This window comes from Patella vulgata, chromosome 5 (genome assembly GCF_932274485.2).
Source record: "Patella vulgata chromosome 5, xgPatVulg1.2, whole genome shotgun sequence".
Classification (NCBI taxonomy): domain Eukaryota; kingdom Metazoa; phylum Mollusca; class Gastropoda; family Patellidae; genus Patella; species Patella vulgata.
In genome coordinates, this window is record NC_065883.2 from 50,606,730 (window position 1) to 50,629,663 (window position 22,934).

At 35.2% G+C, this 22,934-nt stretch overlaps 1 protein-coding gene across 10 annotated transcripts in view; it reads left to right on the forward strand.

Annotated features, from left to right (window-relative positions):
- LOC126821162 (serine/threonine-protein phosphatase 2A 56 kDa regulatory subunit delta isoform) overlaps window positions 1–22,934 on the forward strand; it is a 112,729-nt gene that overhangs the window by 27,770 nt on the left and 62,025 nt on the right. For all 10 annotated transcript variants that reach the window (XM_050549534.1, XM_050549537.1, XM_050549539.1 and 7 more), the window contains exons 6-10: window positions 3,161–3,253; window positions 3,442–3,572; window positions 4,354–4,413; window positions 7,911–8,073; window positions 10,364–10,414. In XM_050549534.1, coding sequence (XP_050405491.1) covers window positions 3,161–3,253; window positions 3,442–3,572; window positions 4,354–4,413; window positions 7,911–8,073; window positions 10,364–10,414 — 498 coding nt within the window. The remainder of the gene's footprint in view (window positions 1–3,160; window positions 3,254–3,441; window positions 3,573–4,353; window positions 4,414–7,910; window positions 8,074–10,363; window positions 10,415–22,934) is intronic.

Below are 22,934 nucleotides of genomic sequence, written 5' to 3' on the forward strand. Positions count from 1 at the left end.
TTTGAAAATGACCTACACAAAAATCAAAAGTAAATATTTACACGACATGCACTCTTGTTACAAGACCCTAGAAATTGTTAACGATAACCTGTAAGCTGCACGTTGATGCATACCTCGACAAGCTTCTCGTAGATGGCAGTACCAATCGATAAATTAGTACGTACAAAGCAAGTTTTTTTTTTGTTGAAAATATTAGAAATAGCAACGAACAAAGCTGATTAACCGATAATCCGCATCTTATTGTATTATGTGCAAATAAACCTTATGGTTCTTTTGTGAATCAGGAAAATCGTGTGTTGATTGCAATTATTCCGTTTTACGAAATAACATTAGCAGTCATCGGTCAATCAAGCTCGTTTACTATTTGATAAAAGAAAAACAACGAAGTATTACTAAATATACACAAATTTTCAAATGTTCCAGCCGGGTATACCGGATATACCAATGCTCGCTGATGAAACAAAATAAGAGAACTAGCAAGTGTTAATCGCAGTCTCAACAATCGCCGATCAATTAAATAAAACAAAAGACAACTATCAGTCTCACATAAAACGAAAAACACAAACAGCTGTTACTATATATCACATATATGTGGGTATCAATAAACCTAACCCTAACCCTAATAATAGATATCGGTGGACTGATGAACCCTATCCTAACCCAGCCCTAACCCTAATAATAAATGTCGGTGGACTAATGAACCCTAACCCAACCCTAATAGACTATAGAGTTTTATCGTAAATAAAATTAATAGAATCCTCTGTAGTAACATACTGGTAATACATGATGTAAATTGTAGGTATATTTTCTCTCTGATATTTAGTTTAACAATAATTCAATTAGAATGACGATACGGCAACCAATATATATTTTATGTCCCCAAAATTAAATGTCATTGTAGTGGATAGAAGCTGGAAGACTGTTTACTTATTTCAGTTTCGTATTTGATTTTAAGATACAGATTTCAATTAAACACCTAACAACAAGTTCTTATGAATGGAATCTTGTCCGGACAGAATTGAGATTATTAATAGTAACTGAGGCGACAATTAGTGTGAAAATCCAGATTGGTCGCGTCCCAATTGTAATTGTTTCTTAATAATGAGGTCAACTATTTTGGATAATGATGACTTACTGACAATGCAGAATAAAAGTATTGTCTACAAGACTAGGACATGGTAACAATTTGTTGTTAAAGGGTCTTCTATTTTAGTCAATTATCAATTCATTTTGATTGCATGTGTGAATTCACGTAATTAATTAGGAATCTTGATAGTATGCATTGACTCAGACTCTTTGGTGGCAAAATGAAAAGGCCATCAAGGTATTATCCCACTGATGCGTGTTAATGTACATGTGTTCAGCAAGGTTGACGGTGACTTCTGGCTATGTGTGCTTAAAAACAAGACATTAAGGCATTTAATTCATTTGTGATTTAAACCCGAAGATTATTACTTCAGGTGTGATTTATCAATTTAAAATGCATTGTGTAACTTATTTGTCAGAATGGAAATGACTATTTCGATGGACAAAACTTACGCCCACGGTAAGACCAGCATCTATGTGTGTAAATTTTGAAGTTTTCGTAATTTGAATGAGTTTGAAATAGTCGATCGATGCAAGTCTTAAAAATGTCGAACATATTGATGAAGTAATGTATCGGTACAGCCATAATTCTGTTTATTTAATTATTTAAAAGCCTGTTTGATATTTGTTATTTTTCAATATAAGCCAGTAAAATCTGTGTTAAATTAACAATCTTTCTTTGCATGCTGTATTAGCTGATATTCGACTACGATATCACTGCCGTGGAATTGCACGATAAATAAACCCATTTCAAACCAGGTATGTGGAAAGTTCGACTTTTTAAAATTCGTGGTGGGCAGCGGTTTAAAATAATCGCGGATGTCGGCGGTTTACTCAAATTCGCGGAGGAAATTTAGAGCGGAATTTTGAGCGTGGCCAGAGCAGATTGATTAACTGACGTCCGCGATTTTTCATTTCCGCCCAGGTTGAACCACGGGTGAAATTTAGTACTTCCGCCAGACCAGTTGCAAGCAGGTTGATTTAAAAATGCCCCCACCCCTAATTTTTTAAATGATTAGTTATGCCAGAAATATTTGAAAGCGTACCTTTGGATTTTCAAACACAAAATGAGAAATGAGTTTGACTATTTAACATGCCAGCTATATTTCCAAAGAATTTACTGCACGTGTCCCTTTCAGTTTTCACTATAGCCATGCTGTACGGAAGTACCAATGACCCGTATGTATGTCGTCAACTTTTACCCCCTCCGGCTTTGCTCGAGCGATAATGTAAACGATTTTACTTTCCTGTCAATTTTAATATTATTTCATGACATCAAACTATTCTGTTTCCTTTTGAGACTTTGTGTATAGAGTATAGGTTGATAAATACTGTTTGTCAATCAGTCGCTACCTATGAGTGAGGCTATATCATGCTACGTGCTTGGAAGAATGATTACAAATGACAAGTGTAATATGAAGTACGTATGTAGTACAGTGTGGTAGCTACCATTCCTGGTTTTTGAAGGTCAGATATGATATAAAAATGAAAATCTATTAGTAATTTTTGGAACCGATTCCCCTCTGCAACCAAACCGTGACCAGTTAACTGAGTAGCCATTTACGTACATCAGCCGCTTGATGTTTGAAAAAGCCGATTGATAAAATAATGGGGATTTTTCTGTTTAAATGGGGACACTTAACCTGTAAATATAATATTAAATATATTAAAGAATATAAATTAGTCAAGTTATTTCTTTAAAAATGAATAATAATAGCACCATTTAAATCTGGATAAAACATGAAAATAGCGTAACCATTTTAAGTAACTAATTGGTTACGTAATGGTCATCTGGTGTAACCAAAGAAAATGGTTACGCAGAGCATAAACCCGCAACCATTTTTCTGGTTACGCCAAAATTTGAAATTTCATGGCCTGTAATTGATATTAATATTATTATTAATAATAATTGTCAGACTTGCTCAAATAAGCTTGTATTTGAAATTATGTCGTTCACTAGAATTTCATCAATTGACGATTTTAGCTATGCAATGCAGCGTAAAAATACAGAATGGTTTTGTTTAATTATTTTCATGATGTAATGTATTTTAAGGTTATATTTTTTTGCTTTCAGCTTGTTTATGAATTTTTTCTACGTTTCTTGGAATCTCCTGATTTTCAGCCAAATACAGCCAAGAGATATATTGACCAAAAATTTGTTCAGCAGGTAATTGAGACATCTGGATTTGCATATAAACAAAATTTTAACTTGGAGTATGAATTCTAAGTTACGGATGGTATTACAGTTCTCTTTGTATTATAAGAAGACTCCTGGCCGAATATGTCAGATTAATGTTTGACCCAATACTGTGCTCTAATTTGGCCTAAGTTTTATTTATAATTTTTCTATTACAGCTATTAGACCTGTTTGACAGTGAAGACCCTAGGGAAAGAGATTTTCTTAAAACAATATTACATCGTATATATGGGAAATTCTTGGGTCTTAGGGCATATATAAGAAAACAGATAAATAATATATTTTATAAGTAAGTAAATGTGTATAATACAGTATGTATTTATTGAGTTTATTAGAAGTAGTGTTTTAATCTTCTTACCTTTAAGAAGGTAGAGTTAACATACAATGTTTGATCAAGGGATTATAAGATCTAAAATAAAGTATTGTTCTGTATATTGTGTTATGTTATACCACATTTAATGTAATCCTTACATATCCTACATTTTTTTAAAAGCATCTCATTTGAAAATTAGGTCTAAACTTGGTCTCTAGTGGTTGTTTAATGTGTCATCTGTGGAAATACATCAAATTGATGATTTATCTGAATACATAGCATTTGATAAGGATCTCATTTTGGTCACATTTACTAGCCCAGACTGACTGGCATTGGGCTGTGGAGTGGCTGAGTGTGTTAAAGTGTATACTTCTATAAATTAAAAGACGCTTTTGAATTTTTGCTTGGGTTCTATGCAAGCAAATTATTGCAATAAAAATCAATCATATGCCAGTCCCAAAATGATCTGTTAGTGTTAAGTGGATGTTGAAGGTCATCTCTCTATCTCTTTCTCTGATTGGCAGGGAACTTGATCAGCAGACAAATCTGCATTTCCATCAATTAACATTCCATAAAATTAGCGATTTTGAAATTTCAATCTTCAAATACAATAAATAAATTTAATAAGAGATTTGTGAAAAGAAATCTGTATAAATTTATATTTTAAAAGTTTAACAATTATACAGTTAAAATAGATGGATCATTAAAACCATGATTATTTTATGTGATAGGTTAAAATATTTTTTATACATTTTAGATTTATTTATGAAACTGAACACCATAATGGTGTTGCAGAGTTATTAGAAATATTGGGAAGGTGAGTCAGTATTACTATTTGTGGTCACAGATTTAATTAATTGAATGATATTAGAGCTCCCCGGAGCGGCTGATTAGTTGTAACACTCTGCGCTATACAAATTGATTAATACTATCAAATACACCTAATGCCATATGTTATTTTGAGATAAACATAAGGTAATTTATTTGCTATGATTAAGAATTTTCTCACAGCAGCAACATAATTCCTACTGGCCACTGGCCCACATTTAAGAGATTTCTTGTACAACAATATATCTGCAGAGTATGATGTTTATGAACTGTTGTGAATAGTAATTACAAATGTAAACTTGATGTAATTTAAAAAGAAAACATAATTGTAAAGACAAAATAAATTGAAATGTGTCTCAAGTGTTTTGATATTTTTTCCGTAATTGTAAGCTTACAGACACATTTTTTCATACGCCCACATTTTCATGTGGACGTATATTGTTGTTGCCATGGTCCGTGTGTCTGTTCACAATTTGTTTGTGGACACTCTACAGGTCACAATTTTTATCTGATTTTGACTCAACTTGAAATATAGGTGTATCTCGCAAAGATCTTGGTTCCTTTCGAAATTTGCATTTATCGGACTGTAACTTCATGGATTATGGCCCCTGATTGTACGAAAGATCATGTTGTTATCCGATTTTGAAGAAACTTGAAATGTATGTTTATACCCCAAAGATCTCGGTTCCTTTCGATATTCGTGCATATCGGACTTTAACTTCCTGGATTATGGCCCCTGATTTTACGAAAAATCGCATTTTTAGCTTGTGGTCCCTCCACAAGCCACAATTTTTATCTGATTTAAAAAATCGTTTAAATATATCACCGTTTCGCCATAATAAGGGTTATGTTCGAATTTCTAGAAAATCAGATTGAAACTGACAAAATGGCCGCTTCTTTATGCAAATAGTCTAAAAGAAAAGTATGTAATACCTTGAGGTTGTGGACCCTCTCGAAGTCACAAGTTTTTATACGATTTTGATGAAACTTGAAATGTATACTCAGCCAAATTAAAAACTTGACACTCGGGATTTTTGGGACTATATTTTTAATACTTGGTTTAAGGCAACTATTTTAGTGTTATGTTGTGCACAGACGACCTTGACATCAACAGAAAGCAAGAATATGTCTCGTCGAAAGTCCTTGACATTGATAACGTTCGTGATGTCACAGTACCCCCCAAAATGAAATTCACAGACTTGGAGAACAATCGGAACAAAGTGTTTAGTAACGGTTGTGGCCTCCAAGCGTCTCGTACTGCCACACAACGTCTTCTCATGGATCTCAGAACATTAGTAAACACTACCCGAGGAAGACGTCGCCACTGCTCAGCAAGAGCATGTTAAAGGTCCTGCAACGTCAGTGGTGGATTCACTTGCTGACGAACACGTCGACCCAGTTTGTCCAAGATGTGTTCAATAGGATTAAGGTCGGGGCTAAGTGACGGCCAATCCAGGACTTGGACACCGGCATTTCTTAAAAAATTCTGGGTAGCAATTGCTGTATGGGGTCGAGCATTGTCTTGTTGAAATGTTAGTCCAGGCCCATGTCTCTGCATAAACGGAAGAAGAACAGGTTGCAATATCTGATCCCTGTACTGGACAGCATTTACGTTCCCTTGGACAACAACAAGAGGAGAACGTCCATGTGCACGAAAAGAATCCCAAACCATGACGCTGCCGCCACCAAATCGGTCAACTTCTCTGACGCATACTTGAGCGTAACGTTCACCTCGTCTGCAGTACACTCGGACCCTGCCATCGGCAAATCTCAAAGTGAATCGAGATTCGTCACAAAAGACAACCGAATTCCACTGTCTTTGAGTAAATCTTATGTGTCTTGTGGCCCACACAAGTCGGTTACGGCGATGAAGAGGTGTCAATATTGGTCCATTATAGGGCCTCCGAGCTCGAAGACCAGCAGCCTGCAAGCGATTTCAAACAGTTTGTGCAGTTATCCTTCCACCAAACATCTCTCTACTTGTGGAGGTTGCAGTGACAAATCTGTTTCTAAGATGACGTAATCGTATTGCTTGATCTTCCTGGAGTGACGTCACACGTGGCGCTCCCGGCCTTGGGCGGTTGGCAATAGTTCCAGTTTGAAGCACTCTTTCTAAGATTAATTATTGTCTGGCGTGAACAATTAAAGGCTCTTGCAACAGTGACCACAGACTGACCAGCATAGAGCCTACCTATAGCACGTAGACGTTCTACATTTGAAAGGCGCAGCATTTTCTAACAAAGATGAAAATAACAATTTCAATCAATTTGCATCGATTGACCTCATGAGTTTGTGTTTGCATGTGTTTTTCAGGTTTTTCATCTTTATATGCTCAAAAGTCATGTGATCGACGTGACTTTACAATTTTATGAAATTAAAGGCTACTTACTATCGTTAGAAACACTTTAAAATTTATTTGACATACCAGAAAAAAAATTTTGTTGAAATTCATCAGTGTCAAGTTTTTAATTTGGCTGAGTATATGTTGATATCACAAAGATCTTGGATCATCTCGATAATCATGCATATCAGAACGTAACTTCCTGGATTATGGCCCCTAATTGTTTGAAAAATAACATTTTTAGCTTGTCGACCCTCTAGAAGTCACAATTTGTATTCAATTTTATAAACCATTTAAATATATCACCGTTACACCTGAGTGAAGGTTGAGTTAAAATTTCGTAAAAACACAACAGAAACTGCCGGACAAAATGGCAGCTCCTTGTAGGCTAATAGTCTAAAAGTATGTAAAACCAAGGTTGTGGACCCTCTAGAAGTCACAATTTTTATTCGATTTTGATAAAACTTGAAATGTATGTTTATATCACAAAGATATAATAACTTCCTGGATTATGGCCCCTGATTGTACGAAAAATCATGTTTTTTAGCTTGTGGATTCTCTAGAGGTCACAATTTTTATTTTAAAACTGTTTAAATATATATCACCATTCCACTGCAATAAATGTTGAATTCGAATTTTGGAAAAATCGAAACGAAACTGCCCGACAAAATGGCCGCACTTTGTACGCAAATTGTGTAAAAGTATGTAATACAAAGGTTGTGGACTCTATACAGGTCACCGTTTTTTATCCGATTTTGATGAAACTTAAAATATATCTTTATATCCCAAAGATCTCAATCCCTTTTGATATTTCCTCATTTCAGACCATAACTTTCTGGATTGTGGCGTCTGCTTGTACGAAAAATTGCTTTTGTTTTTAACTTGTTCTCTATCCATCTCTTGCAAAATGTTGGCGTATCTTGCCTGACGACCGCTGGTTTTCTTTATTTAATCCTCATGACTAGTCATGCCGAAAGAAGGGATATGTCGAATGCACATGGTTGTACTGTATACATTTACTGACTTGATCAGTAAACAATGTACCAGATGCATTAACTTTAATGTTTGATACCTATTCTATGAAAGTCTTATTATTTTGAATATAAATTTGCCTTTTTTTCACATCCATTCAAATTTATTTTCAGTATAATTAATGGCTTTGCATTACCTTTAAAAGAAGAACATAAAGTATTCTTGTTAAAAGTATTACTGCCCTTGCATAAAGCCAAGTCTCTGAGTGTGTATCACCCTCAGCTGGCATATTGTGTTGTACAGTTCTTAGAAAAAGATCCTAGCCTAACAGAACCAGTAAGTCCTTTGGTGTTTTTTTTCAAATAACAGATTAACACATAAGAGACTTTCAGTAGTTGAATGCTAAACTTAATACTAAAATTAACTTGTGAGGCTTAAAGATGCATTATGTACATGTGTAAGAGCTAAATCAGCCTATTGCTGGTCTTGATTTTGGCTTCTTATGTTATAAATTATTAATTAGACATTTATTCACAAGACAAGCGCATAATCAACTTTCTGTTTTGAAGAAAGCAGGAGACTATTAATAAAATGGGTTTGTTCGTCTGTCTGTCACACTTTTTGGGACACAATAACTCTTTCTAATTTAGCTAGAAGGCATGTTTTTTTTAAAGTGTACCATAGGTTCCCAATCCCAACTGAATTATGAAATTCCTATTCCTCTTACAAAATCCCTGTCTCAGGGAAGATTGATACATATTCTTCCAAAATATATTTGAAAAAAGATAATTTTTCGCAAAATAATTTTTTTATTGAATATTATACCTAACATATTGAAATTTTTTGAATAGTATCACTCTAGATGAAATTATATATCTCAAATGCAAACAGTGCACATTAAAATTCATATAAATAGCAATCTCTATAGGTAGAATATACATTGAATTATGTTAAATGAATGAAGATGCTATTATTTTTGGGTCATAAGACAGTAAAGATGACCATTTTAGTAAATACAAAATGTCTCTTTTGAATTTGACAGACGCATGGCACATTTATTTTCCTTTTCAGATATTAACTGTTGCTTATATATATTAATAATTTTCTTCAAAATCTGAAGTTTCATGGGATACAATTTACAAATTAATTATTAATTTAAAAATTAATTGCATTGCTAATGTTACATGTGGACAGACATTCTGGCAGATTTGTAACATTAGCACTAAAGTTTGAAGAAAATTTCTATTTATAGTGTTGATGTAAGTAGTTACTGAGACTTTTTATATGCGAAATAAAGCATAATATTAAGAATTTAAGATTAATATAATAAATATAATCATATATTTTAATAACCTAAAATTTAAACATTTATCGGGCAGGCAACTGTTGCTAATGTTACAGAAGGACAGACAAGGACATTTTATAAATTCGAATTTTGTGAAAATTAGACCAAAACTGCCAGACAAAATGGCCGCACCTCATACACAAATAGTGTAAAGAGCTTTTTTTTCGCATGTATACAGTGAATGGCCATTTTGCTCAGTAATCCCAGCCAGAATTTGGCTATTTTCTAAATTTGCGTTAAAGATTAAAGTATTTGTTTTAGAACTGAAATAAATTAACTATTAGTCAATCCCAACGCTAAAAACATCAACAGAATTGATTGTAAATATCTGAAATAGACACGCCCGACGCACAAAATAGTGCCAAGATGGCAGCCTCTCTGAACAACCATTCGCAGACGCCGTCATTGAAGACAACGTCAATTCTATGAGTTGTAGATGTTATTTTTGTGAAAAATCATTGGAAGAAGAGAGAACATGTTGGGACTGTACGAATTATATAGTCTTTATGGGTGCAAAGGACACAATGCTGAAGATAAACCTATTGTTTACAATGTAACGTGTTGTTGACCTCATGACCCATTGACGTCAATGTCATGACCTGTGATGTGTAGATCACGTGATATGGATATCATGGCTATTGACTGTGTCTGAGATACTACTCCGCAGGTAGCGTGTCTCAGATGTTCAGAATGATATCAAGGTTGTGCACCCTCTAGAGGCCACAATTTTAATCCGATTTTGATGAAACTTGAAATTCTTATTTTTATTACCCAAAGATCTTCGTTCCTTTCAATATTTGCGCATATTGGATCATAACTTCCTGAATTATGGCCCTTGATTATCCGAAAAATCACTTTTTAGCTTGTGGTCTCTCTAAAAGTTACAATTTTTATCCGATTTATAAAAAATGTTTGAATATATCACCGTTACACCCTAATAACGAGTGAGTTCGAATTTTGTGATAATTCGATTAAAACTGCCGGATAAACTGTCTCCCTTCGTACGCAAATAGTGTAAATATATGGAAATCAAGGTTGTGGACCCTCTAGAAGTCACAATTTTGATCTGATTTTGATCAAACTTGAAATATATCTTTATAACCCAAAGATCTTGGTTCCTGTCCATATTCACGCATATGAAAAATCGCTGATTGTTTAGCTTTTTCTCTGTCCATCTCTTACAAAATGTGGGCGTATCCTGCCTGGCAGCCGCTGGTTAGATTAATTTGAAAGAAATTGTTTATTGTTGATCTACACGTCATACGCATTGTTTTATTTCAGGCAATTATGGGTCTTCTTAAATTTTGGCCAAAGGTGCACAGTCCTAAAGAGGTAAGTTGAATTATCAGAACTATGTGAAACTAACTAAATGATTAGAGTGTAGTATTTCCGATAGTCTAAAAAACTCAACTTAATTGATTAAGAACAGACTCTATCCATAAATCATTAAAGTGGAGATGTGCATCCAAATCCTGGGTCATCAAACCTCTCTATTATACACCTTAACGCCAGAAGCCTACAAAACAAACTTGATGAAGTCTCACTTGAGCTAAGTAAATATGATATTCTAACTTTTTCTGAAACATGGTTTAACGATTCAATCATATCTGGTGATATAAATCTTGATGGATATCATAGTCCGATCACCCTCAACCGCGAAGATGGTAGAGGTGTTGGTGTAGCTGTATATGTTAAAAATAACATTTTCTTCAAACCAAGACATGATCTGACAATTGAAAACTTAGAAGCTATTTGAATTGAAGTTCGATATAGAAAAGATTTGGTTTTGATTGGTACTTTTTATCGTCAGCCTTCTGCAAACACCTCCTACTGGGACTTAAATGAAGAAAGTTTTAATTCCACTACAGACTTTACTGATTTAAATATTGTCATATTGAGTGATTTTAACATTGATTTTTTGAAATATAGAAAATCTCGGCTTCACGATCTTATAACCTCATTAGATTACAGACAATTAATTAAAGACCCAACTAGAATTCAACCGGATTCCAAAAGTCTCATTGATTTAGCGATTGTCAGTTGTCCCGATTTTATTAAAGATATTAATATTCTTGATTGTAGTATTAGTGATCACAGTCCTATTGTTCTCTTTTTCAATACATCGAAGCCTAAATTAAATTCGTACCAAAGGACTATCTGGAAATATCAAGATTTGGATGTAGATGGCATAAACACATATATTTCATCTTATTCTTGGGATATTTTCTTTAATACTTACATTGATCCCCAATCACTTGCAAATAATAATAATAATAACTAGATCTGCATAGCAGATATCAAAGCTTTCATATAAACTTCAAAAGGGGTTATTAGAATCTATGAATCAACAACCACTCTGACGGAAGATATTCTCTGGGCTAAAAAATCTTTTTTCTCTCAGCTACGAGAGATACGTAGAATTAAACCGGCCCAGAGCCGACCGTGTTGATACGAAGCCGCTTATTTGACATTGACACATAACTGAAGGTGAATAGGCCTACCCGTCCAGTTAATACAATGGGCAATCTCACATCGGTCCACTAAGAGAGGCACATGCTAGTCTCCCCCTACTTCCCCAAGACATTTAGTCCAAACCTTGACTCTCATACATATAAACCATTTGGTACTACATGTACATGTATTTCGTACTTATATCATATTAAACCCCTCGGCCGCCATGTTGAATCACACAGTATTTAACGTTCTATATCCTAACATCTTTATGAAATCAACGACAAATCTAAACTTGGGCACTCCAACCATTTTTATTTTTACATCATTCAGTTTTTTTTAAATAAGTAATTCTATCACAAATTATAGTGAAGACTGGACCACTAAACTAGTTACCCATCAGTTTTTCTTTGTGTTAATGCGTTCTACATTTTCAAAGCAATGATTCTTATAATGTGCGAGCCGCCATGACACCGGCGGATATTATAACTTCGATAGGTGAGAAACTTCAGGTAGCAGTTGGGTTTCATCAAATCATATAATTATGCGGTACGGCTTCACCTTTATTTCAATGGGAATTGGTTTATTATATGTGCAGTGCAGTTTTAGGTCAGTTTATGTGTAAATTAAGGGAGCTATACATAGGCCAGTAACCTTTTTGTAGTCATTTGACTAAAAAAAACTTGCGGAAAGGAACTCCGTAGGACAAGCCACTACTGTGGCAGGAGTAAGGCGGAAGACATCAGTAGTGGAACCATTTCTAAGTTAATCCCGAAGTGCGTTGCTATTGTAAGAATATATAAAATCGGGTTTCCGTTCCGCTTTTTTTTTGCTGTAGTTTGAGTAATGAGTTAGAGCGTATATTTTGTAGTCAAAAAAATCATTGCAAATAGAAGACCTCATCCCCACCACCACCAACCTGTAATACACTAGCTAGCTTGTGTATTTCCATATTCCATTTCCGAGAGATAGATAGAGAACACGCGAAATATAAAGTGATTTTTCTTACAATCAGGGACCATAATTCATGAAGTTACGATTCGATATGCGCAAATATCGAAAGGAACCATATCTTTGGGTTATAAACATGCATGTCAAGTTTCATCAAAATCTTTCACTGTGAAAAACCGGGGCTAAGTCATCTGAAATCAAACAAATTTTACAATGTAGGTAGTGAAAACAAAATGTTATGTTAAGCGTTGTTCGAGGGTGGGGTGGGTGCATAAAATTCCAAACGCAAAGGGTTATTTTTCGTGCACGCCAATATGCACACAGGATTTCGATTTTTCGTCCTACCTAAAAAACTGCACGCAAAGTTAGTTGTCGGGCCTTCGGTCAAGAACCACAGACAAAGGGAGAGAACGGGGACCTCTGTTTTGCATACCATCCAAGCGACTAGGCACTAATCCTTGTACCATGGACGAGGGGACGGGCGTTTTTCGTCCCATCGAAACGACTAGACACAGATCCTTGCAAGGCCTTCCGTTCTGCAGCAAATGAGCCACGCTGGCCTCGTTTTGTCGTAACATACAAACGACTAGACAATGTTTCATAATTTAGTCATGTTCGCGTGGGTGGGTTGGCAGCAGAATTGATATGTACATGATAGTGACACGAGGAGGGGGGGGGGAGCGGGGTGTACACAAATCACACAAATCAGAGCTTTGTAATACACGCATATACTTGATATACTAAATACACAAATGGCTGAATTTCGAGACATTTCTGGCACTCTTTTATCACATAATGAGAACACTGCATTAATTTCTATATATCAATAAAATATGCCTCAGACCCATTGTTTATTTTTAAATTTGAATTAGACTCGTAACAAAATATATTTTCTGGCAACAAATAGCATATAAATAAAACTAGATTTACTTTCTGATTATTTTTTTTAAATGAAATCATTCCAGGGCTTTTATTGACATTTCAGAAAATGTAGAGTTGGTCCCATGCACTTGAGGCCAAGGTCCTTGAAGTTGTACAGCTGCACCCGGTGACCGATATTTATTTAACGGGGAATAAGTGATAATTCATATTATAACAGTAAATAATTAAAATATCCCATAGGGATTATAATAATATGTATATCATGTAGGTGTGCATGTAGGTTAAAATTGTGACCTCTGTAAATAGGCCCGTTCCTTGCATTTAGTTTTAGAGTTAGGAGTGCTAAAATTGAGAGAGCGAAATGGGGTTGATCGACCACTCGACACAAACTAGGTCATTTCGGGACTAACGTATGGTTCAATTTTATTTCAATAATTCGCTTGCGCGTAGGGGTCTAGCAGTGGGGGGAAACCGGGTGATCCTGAAAAAATACACAGGTTGGACGGGCGACCTACTCCTTGTCACGTACGGAAAGATACCCCAGCAGTCAAAATAGGCGATTTCGGTTTCTAGTGTCGATGCATCGTTACGGTCAGTTTAAAAAATTGTCTTTTAAGGATAATGTGTATAGTACCAATACCTATCACATACGGAAGAGGAGATAAAATCTCTTTGCATTTCCAATTTCAAAATTAATTAAAACCAATATTAAATTCCGAAAATCGTTTTTTTGCTAAAACTCTTTTCTTTTTAATGTGATCAAAATGGGGGTAAAGCACAGAGTCAGGGGTGGTAATGGGCGTATTGTGTCCTAATTTCATGGTTTTCGGACAATCGGTGCCGGTGTCACGGCGAAATTCCACTTTTTTCCCCTCATGGAAGCCGTAAATTGACGCAAGGAGTAGGGTCGCCTGTCCAACCTTGTGGGTTTTCTCCGGGTCCTCCGGTTTCCTCCCACTGCTAAAGACCCCTACGCGCAAGCGAATTATTGAAATAAAATTAAACCATATGTTGGTCCCGAAATGACCTAGTTTGTGTCGAGTGGACGTTAAACCCCATTTCTCTCTCTCTCTCTCTCTCCGTAAATTGACTTGAGGCCAGTGTCCTTTAAGTTGTACAGCGGCACCAGGTGACCGATATTTATTTCACGGGGAATAAGTGATAATTCATATTATAGCAGTAAATAATTAAAATATTTCATAGGGATTATAATAATATATCATGTCTGGGTATTACAGGGTTAAAACCAATATTAAATTCCGAAAATCGTTTTTTTGCTAAAACTCTTTTTTTTTAATGGGATCAAAATGGGGGTAAAGCACAGAGTCCGGGGTGGTAATGGGCGTATTGTGTCCAAATTTCATGGTTTTCGGACAATCGGTGTCACGGCGAAATTCCACTTTTTTCCCCTCATGGAAGCCGTAAATTGACTTAGAAAAAAAAAACGACGAAAGGCAGGTGACAAGAACAAACGACTTGAACGAATGCAGGTATCACCTTGAAATTTTCAGGGTGCCTAGGTACCAACGTGAAAAGTTGCTCGCCGGAATTTAGTAGTCATGGTACCGTTGGTTCCTGTGTAGCGCATGCGCGAAATCAAAACCAGCTAAACTCGAAAACAACCTTGTCGGCACGGAAAACATCAAAGGAGAAATTCGAATTTTTGAAATATTCAAATACCAAACATTCGACCATGATCCAGGCTATCCTCAAATGTATTAATTTCGGTAATAGGAGACAGATTCTCTAAGCCACGACCAATTGTGTATGTTTTCAAGCCCATAAATGTGGATTTTTCACTAATTTTCATTTTCATTTCAAAATGGCGTCCATCAGTTGACCTAAATCAAAATTCTAAACCGATAGATTTTTAGGCTTTCCTTCAAGCATTCAGAAAATGTAACTCTTATGTCTTTAAGTAAAATATTGCAAAAGCCGTATGGACTTTTCACATTTTGAGATGTGGCACTTCCGGTTTGCTCGACAAACTCCATATTTTGTGTACTCATCAGTACTGTCTTAGCTAGTACAGAAAAAAAATTTCAAGGCAATCTGACTTATATTTCGTCGATTTTTTTGAAAACTTTGATCCTTAATTTCACCAAGGGGAGATAATTTAGAAAATTTCGAAGGACATCATTGAAGTTGCATTGACAAGATCTACTAACATTCTAAATTTCACGAAAATCGCACAACTATTAAAGAAGTTGTCAAATTGGTAATAACTTCCGGTTCGAAATGACAGCGACGAATTTTCGAAATGCCAAAATCCGAAATTGCAGATTTGAAGTAAATGTTTCAAGATACTCAAAGAAAAAAGAATTAGTAAAATAGGTCAAATAGTCACAGAGTTACAGCATTGTAGGTCAAATGCATTCCTTCGTAAAATTCGGTGATTTCGGATTCGTAAAAAGTTTTGAAAATATATTTAATCAACAGCCACCACCCATTTTTGGGGGGATAGGTAAAAGTTTCAGAACGATCCTATGGTTAGATTCTGAGAAATCCGATTTGTGGACAAAACACAAAAAAAAAATAACAATAATAATCTTAACAGAAACAATAAGCTTTCATATGTAATATGAAAGCTTAATAATGAAGTTTTATATAGCGTCTTCTCCATGTTGACACATGCTCAAAACGCTTTTTGTAATGGCTCTACTGGTAAAACTATTGAAACAGGAAAGTCTTTAGTGCGGATTTAAATTGATTAAAAGTTTGTTGATTCTTGATCTGTTGTGGAAGTTCGTTCCATAATCTAGGACCAGCTGAACTGAAAGACCTATACCCATATGACTTCAAATTATATCTTGGAACAACTAGTGACTGTTTATTTTGAGAGTGAAGTGATCTAATAGGGTTGTAGTCATATAAGAGTTCAGATAAGTATTGAGGAGCTACATTATTGCAACATTTATACACTAATGTTAGTATTTTGTATTTGACTCGCGCCTCAGCGAGTATTATTGAAGGTATAAAAAATTTTGTTCCTCATAAAACTGTAACTATCCGTTCAAGTCAACCAAAATGGATAAATGGCCACATACGCAAGTTATTGCGACACAAAAATAGAATTCATAAAAGGACAAAATGAGCAAATAGAATAGAATGGATAAATGGCCACATATACGCAAGTTATTGCGACACAAAAATATAATTCATAAAGGGGCAAAACGAACAAACACCCCTAACCATTGGCAAGAATCTAGGAAATACAGAAACATAGTAACAACCGAAATTAGAAAATGCAAAAAGGAATACCTTGATAAAATTGACCTTGAGGTGAACTCAAATACTTTCAGTGAATCTAAATGGTGGTCTATCCATGAAACGTGGGAACTCTTCTCAAATAATACCCCCCTTACTGTTTGACGACAGAATTCATTCTGACAACCAGGAAAAGGCAGACGCCTTGAACAATTTTTTTGTTTCTCAATGTTCATCTAATAATAATTCCTCATATCTACCAGAAATCCCTTTTGGAACACGCCAATTGAAAATTTGAGTACTACCTCAACCCAATTTGATCATATACTCGCATCTTTGAAAAGCAAAAAAGCCTGTGGTCCTGATAATATTAATAATTATATTTTTTTAAAATCAATCTCAATATCATTAAGCCCATCTTTAAAACGCGTACTTGACATACAGTACGCCCGCCATGACGCTTTGATGAAACACGATTATTGTGTTGTTTTTTGTTGAAAATTGCCACGATATTGCCACGATAAATAACTCGGTGTAGCAGTCGGTATCGTGTGACACGATAGGCCTTGGTGTAATTTTACATGCAAAATTAACGGTATTTATTTGTCATAAACAATCAATGTCAAAACGATATACTGCTACGATGTTATGAATGTTGAATATTTTCGTTAATAATACAGACGCATTAGGTCACGTTGTATAGTGAGAACATGCGTGTTCACATATTCTGCCCGATATATCCGGTTACATTTCCAACCAGTCATGTAAAGCTGCATGTCTAGTACACTTTGAAGGACACGTATGCATAAGACTATACATCAGGGTTCTTAATCCATTTTGAAATGAACCGGCCACGGGTAGCCCTAACGGATAGTCGTCTTTTCATCAACAGAAATGTTGATTTATGCATATTCTATTCACGACCATAATTGCATAACATATTCGGTATAATAATATCTGAAACTCTGAATAAACAAAACCTTTGTTTTAATTGCATACTTGTATTCATACGTCGATATAATATCGACACTTACGGTCAAATTTCATTAACTTGCATAATGCATATTCCTACTTTTGCTTTCATCCAACCAAACGGAAGTTATAATTTAGTAAAAAGAAAAACTACAAGTAAATATAAATATGTTTTTTTTTCAATTATTTTATTCGTAATCACTTGTCAATATATAAAAATAACAAAGTATATAAGCACATATCAATAATAACAAATTAGCACAAATTAGTTTCCGTGTATAGTCGGAAATTAGCACAAATTAGTTTCCGTGTACAGTCAGAAATAAGACGTACGTGCGAAATGTCACGTGGCCAATTGTCACGATTCAGATATGTGAATTAAAACAATATAAGGGGGGGCCTTCCAGACTTATTCGCATCAAGCGATCTAACGTGTCCTTATTTAGGCGGCATCTAAGCTTAGTTTTGATAAGGTTGTTTGGAAAAAACCTCTCTCACACTCTACGCTGCTAACTGGTAGCATCCTCCCTATTTCCATGAGGGGGGGGGGGGTGGATGGCTGAATGGTTAGCGTGCGCGCGCTGTATCATAAAGTCTGTCATTGAGTCGACTGGCGTGGTTTCGAATCCCCGGTTGTACGTGGCAAGGAGTAGGGTCGTCTGTCCAACCTCGTGGGTTTTCTCCGGGTCCTCCGGTTTCCTCCCACTGCTAAAGACCCCTACGCGCAAGCGAATTATGTAAATAAAATTAAAACCATATGTTAGTCCCGAAATGACATAGTTTGTGTCGAGTGGACGTTAAACCCCATTTCTCTCTCTCTCTCTATTTCCATGAGTCTTACCACATTGGGAAATTGTTCTCTCAGAGAATTGCTGTGACAGTTTACAAGTAATTCAGTATAATTTAACCCCTTAAAATTAAAAATAATCATTTGGAGCATAATGGGCCATTCCGATAAAATTGCACGTATGTGTCATATGGACAGTTTTCAGTTTTTGAAAAATGTCCGTTTAGAATATCCAATCGCTCAAAGCCGTAATTAGAATCAGTCGTAACATTCTTTGGATCAAATATCGCGAACGCGGAGAGAATTTTGTTGTCGGGGAACCAAGCAGTTGCATTGTCCACCACCCTAGTCACTGTCTTGCGTACCCTGTCTAAAAGCGTAGCGTCTTTATGTGTCCTTGTCATTGTCTCGCCCAAATACTCGTCTGTCCCTTCGGTAATTTGCAAAAATGTCGCCAATTTAGGTCCAGGTATGTTTTGGTCATCGATGCTAAAAATCTGTCTACTGTCTGTCTCATACCCTTGTACAGTGCTCACTCTGGGTTTCATTTTTTTTCCGCCAATTTTTCATTTTAATTTATTAGCCATATATTTTCTTTGCCAAAATAAAGAATAAATATCTATTAGATTTTTTCAGTATTTTTTTTTTATATAAATGTACATACAATATACATATGATATTACAATTTACAAAATTCTTCTTTGCTTTGCAGTAGCCCATTTTTTGAAAGCTTTTTCAACATCTGGGTTAACCACTTAGTAACATTAAATTACACAGTGTATTTGTTTTTAATGAATATCTGTATATCTGAAAATTTCCATTCATCCTTAAAAGATCTACCTTTTCCTAATAATGGTCTTAAACAAAAATGGATAATCAAGACTATGTTTTTTTTATTGTACCGACTTTAATAATGATGATCGAGGCTAGGCCTAAAATTCAAAAGCTAATATTTCGGTTCAGAGTGGAGCAATTTGACTGAAATTTCCAGCATAATATTCTATTCACGTTGTCTACTTTTAACTATTATAGTGAGATCTGTCAGTTCTTTATCTAATCTCCCATAATGCCTCTTTAAGATTTTTCTTTTTTGAAATTTTTCTCAGTCGCGAACTTTTGAGGTACCGTAGCCTTCATGCAGACCTATAGTAGAAGTTGGTATCGCTTCAATATTCAAGGATCTAATAATATTAGATGGAAGAGAGCTGATCATGTCAGTATCATCTTTAGACTTGGAGCATTTTGGTGGTCACATACTAAAATAATCTGACATTCTTCTATCGGACGTTGACGAAGACTGTTCAATTTTTCGCTTACGACCCATGGCATGTGATTTGATGATAACTGACTTTCGACAACCCAAAGAATATATATGCAATTATAAACTGTAACAACAAACCTGGCTTCATTTATTAACGATATGGGCAACAGGAGTTTGAAAAAGATAAAACAGACGTCATAATTCAATAATCCCAAACAAATCGAACGAGTATTATTCACAGTGTCCGCCATTTTGAATATGTAGAAACCGTCAAAATATCCACTGATTCGTATTTGAAGACAAATAATTAAATCTTTTGTCTCTTAATTAGTTTATTACTACTCTTACTGTAAATACTAATCAATACTAATCCGAGATTGATCAAGAGACAAAAGATATCTCTATTATTGGTACCTAATTGATTGATAACTGACTCAGCCAAGCGCAATAGACTGTAACGTGTATGCAGCGTGGAAATAAAGCTTTGTGGCAAGAAAAATTTATCGCCATGGTTAAAAAAGAATCGCCATACAGGAAAAAGGTATCGCCAAAAATTTCGCCAGAATTTCGTGAAAATCTGCCCAAAATTGACAGACAAAATGGCTGCCGTTCATTCTCAACTAGCGTAAAAATATGGTATATCAAGGTTGTGGACCCTATAGAGGTCACAATTTTTATCCGATTTTGTTGAAACTTGAAATGTAAGTTTATAACCCAAAGATCTCGGTTCCTTTCGATAATCACGCATATCGGACCATAACTTCCTGAATTATGACCCTATAGAGGTCATAATTTTTATCCGATTTAAAAAACCATATTATTATATCACCGTTACACCCTAAGGACGACTAAGTTCATATTTCGTGAAAATCGGCCCAAAATTGAGACAAAATGACCGCCATTCGTTCTCAAATAGTGAAAAAATATGGTATATCAAGGTTGTAGACCCTATAGAGGTCACAATTTTTATCCGATTTTGTTGAAACTTGAAATGTAAGTTTATATCACAAAGATCTCAGTTCCTTTCGATATTCGCGCATATCGAATTGTAATTTCCTGAATTATGGCCCTTGATTGTAGGAAAAATCACTTTCTTGTTAGCTTGTTCTCTATCCATCTCTCGAAAATGTGAGCATATCCTGTCTGGCAGCCGCTGGTTTTGTCATTTCGTGTCCCTGCTGTTCTGTCAAATCGTTCAATTGTTCATAATTTTCGATGGCAATGTTTCTTTTAGCTATGAAATAAGCATTTCAGATTAACGCAATCATTGTACCATCAGCCCGGTTTGAAACAGTTGTTATAGATTTGGGAATTAAACTCTTTGTTCTGTCATCGTCTTTCTTCGGATTTAATATGGTCCTTTATTGCCGATAATTTGAAATTAATAGAGCCACTTACAAATTTATTTTTATGGTTATGCTTCTGGCAGATCTGAAATTGGTACAATAATATAATATAAGATACGTGAAAATAATAGGTTTATAATATAAGATACGTGAAAATAATAGGTTAACTTGACGTGAACATAATAATTATATACGGGTCAGTAGGTTATTACGAGACAAAACATTTTCTGTGAATTTTTGTCAAACGAAAGCCATTTGAAAGTAGTTAACCATTCGGATTTAAAACATCTTCCGGACTTCGACTTTGGCAAAATTCACGCAGCAATCCTTCTACGTCATACTTCAAGATTATGATCACTGCCCCAAATAGACTCCATTTAAAACGCTCACGTGATCATTTTGGGAAGGGACTACCGCTTTGTGTATACAACAAAGCACATGTATTATGTAAACACGTGTCATTGGCAAATTGTCAACTTCTGCCTTATCTTTCAAAACAAGGTTAGATACTCCTAAATTTGTCTTCGCAAACAAAACTGCCTCTGTGAAATTATGTTTCATGGTCGCCGCCATATTGAATAATTAGAGGACTATTTTGTGATTCGGCTTTGATTAGTTTGACATCTTTCATACACACAGCGGCTAATTAACATATTTATTTTCATTCAATATGACAATAGAAGAGAAATAAATACTTTTAAAAATTACTAAAAGCATACTCAATGTTTTCGACTAAATGTAGGAATTAAAATGTCGGTTAATTAGCTTAGGGCCTGTTCTCAGGCAGAGCTAGCTGTAGACAGGCAGCCTAAGTTTGGGATGCGACTTTGGTTGACCTATATTGGAAGCGGAAAGGATCTGCGGCTTTTGGAACTTCCAATGACGACGTGCATGCTTCAAGTTCAAGGTCAACGCCGCCATCACTATCTTCGGCTAAATCTCGTTTACATTTTCTATTGTCATTCTGCGATGTGTTCAAGTACTTCAACATTGTGTTAGATAGAAATGAATGAATTGACATCGGATTATATACATTCTTTTACTTGGCATGATTAACTCAACTAATTAAGTTGTTTATTTAGGAAATAAGCCGATAAGGATTGAAGCTGAAGGTATTCATATTGTATTGACTGGCTCTTTGATGGGTTTCTTAATCGACAAGTTATAATTAACTCTTTGTTAATGGCCGAAAGTTGATTGATTAATGATACCATACTGGCTGGTTCATTGTTTTACCAATCGGCTTGATAATTAACTCTTTGTAAATCGGCCGAAAGTAGATTGATATATGATACCATAGTGGCAGGTTCATTGTTTTACCAATCAGCTAGATTAAAGATCAATCGGCTAAAGCTGACAAAAAACAGCCGATTAAGATCCCTGCTATACATGTATTACACAGTTTAGATATTTATGCTGTGTTCAAATTGTTTTGCATATTTACTGTATTATGAGTGTATAGTTAAGAACTACTCTCGAATCACGGCAAAGATAGACTTTTAAATTGCAAACTATAAAGGTATTTTGGTTATCGGTCTTATAAATAGAAATAAGACAAATAGAACTTGCAACGGGATTCGAAAGCGCTTTCAAATCAGACATAAGTTCGTACTTACTGTAAAAATGAAATGAACGCGACACAAGTCTCCGATGTAAGAGAATATTAGTTAATTATAACCGCTATCAAATCCACGCAAAAATCTAAGGCACTCGTTTTATTTTAGAAAAGAATAACTGTATTTCGATGGAAGAATCTATTCCACATGAATCCCAAATCAATGATAACTGTCAGCTTGTATGTTGTCATTCTCGTGCAGATTGGTTTGACTAACAGAAATGTCCCGTGAATCAAAGATCAAAGAATAAAATCGCACGTAGCCACTTTGTTGTTTTTATTGGTTAAGACTACATGGCGCCGCAAAGACCCAAAGTTGCCAGAAACCATGCAATGTTCACCTTACAACTGGTCCATTGATTTTTGGTTTATTTTATAAT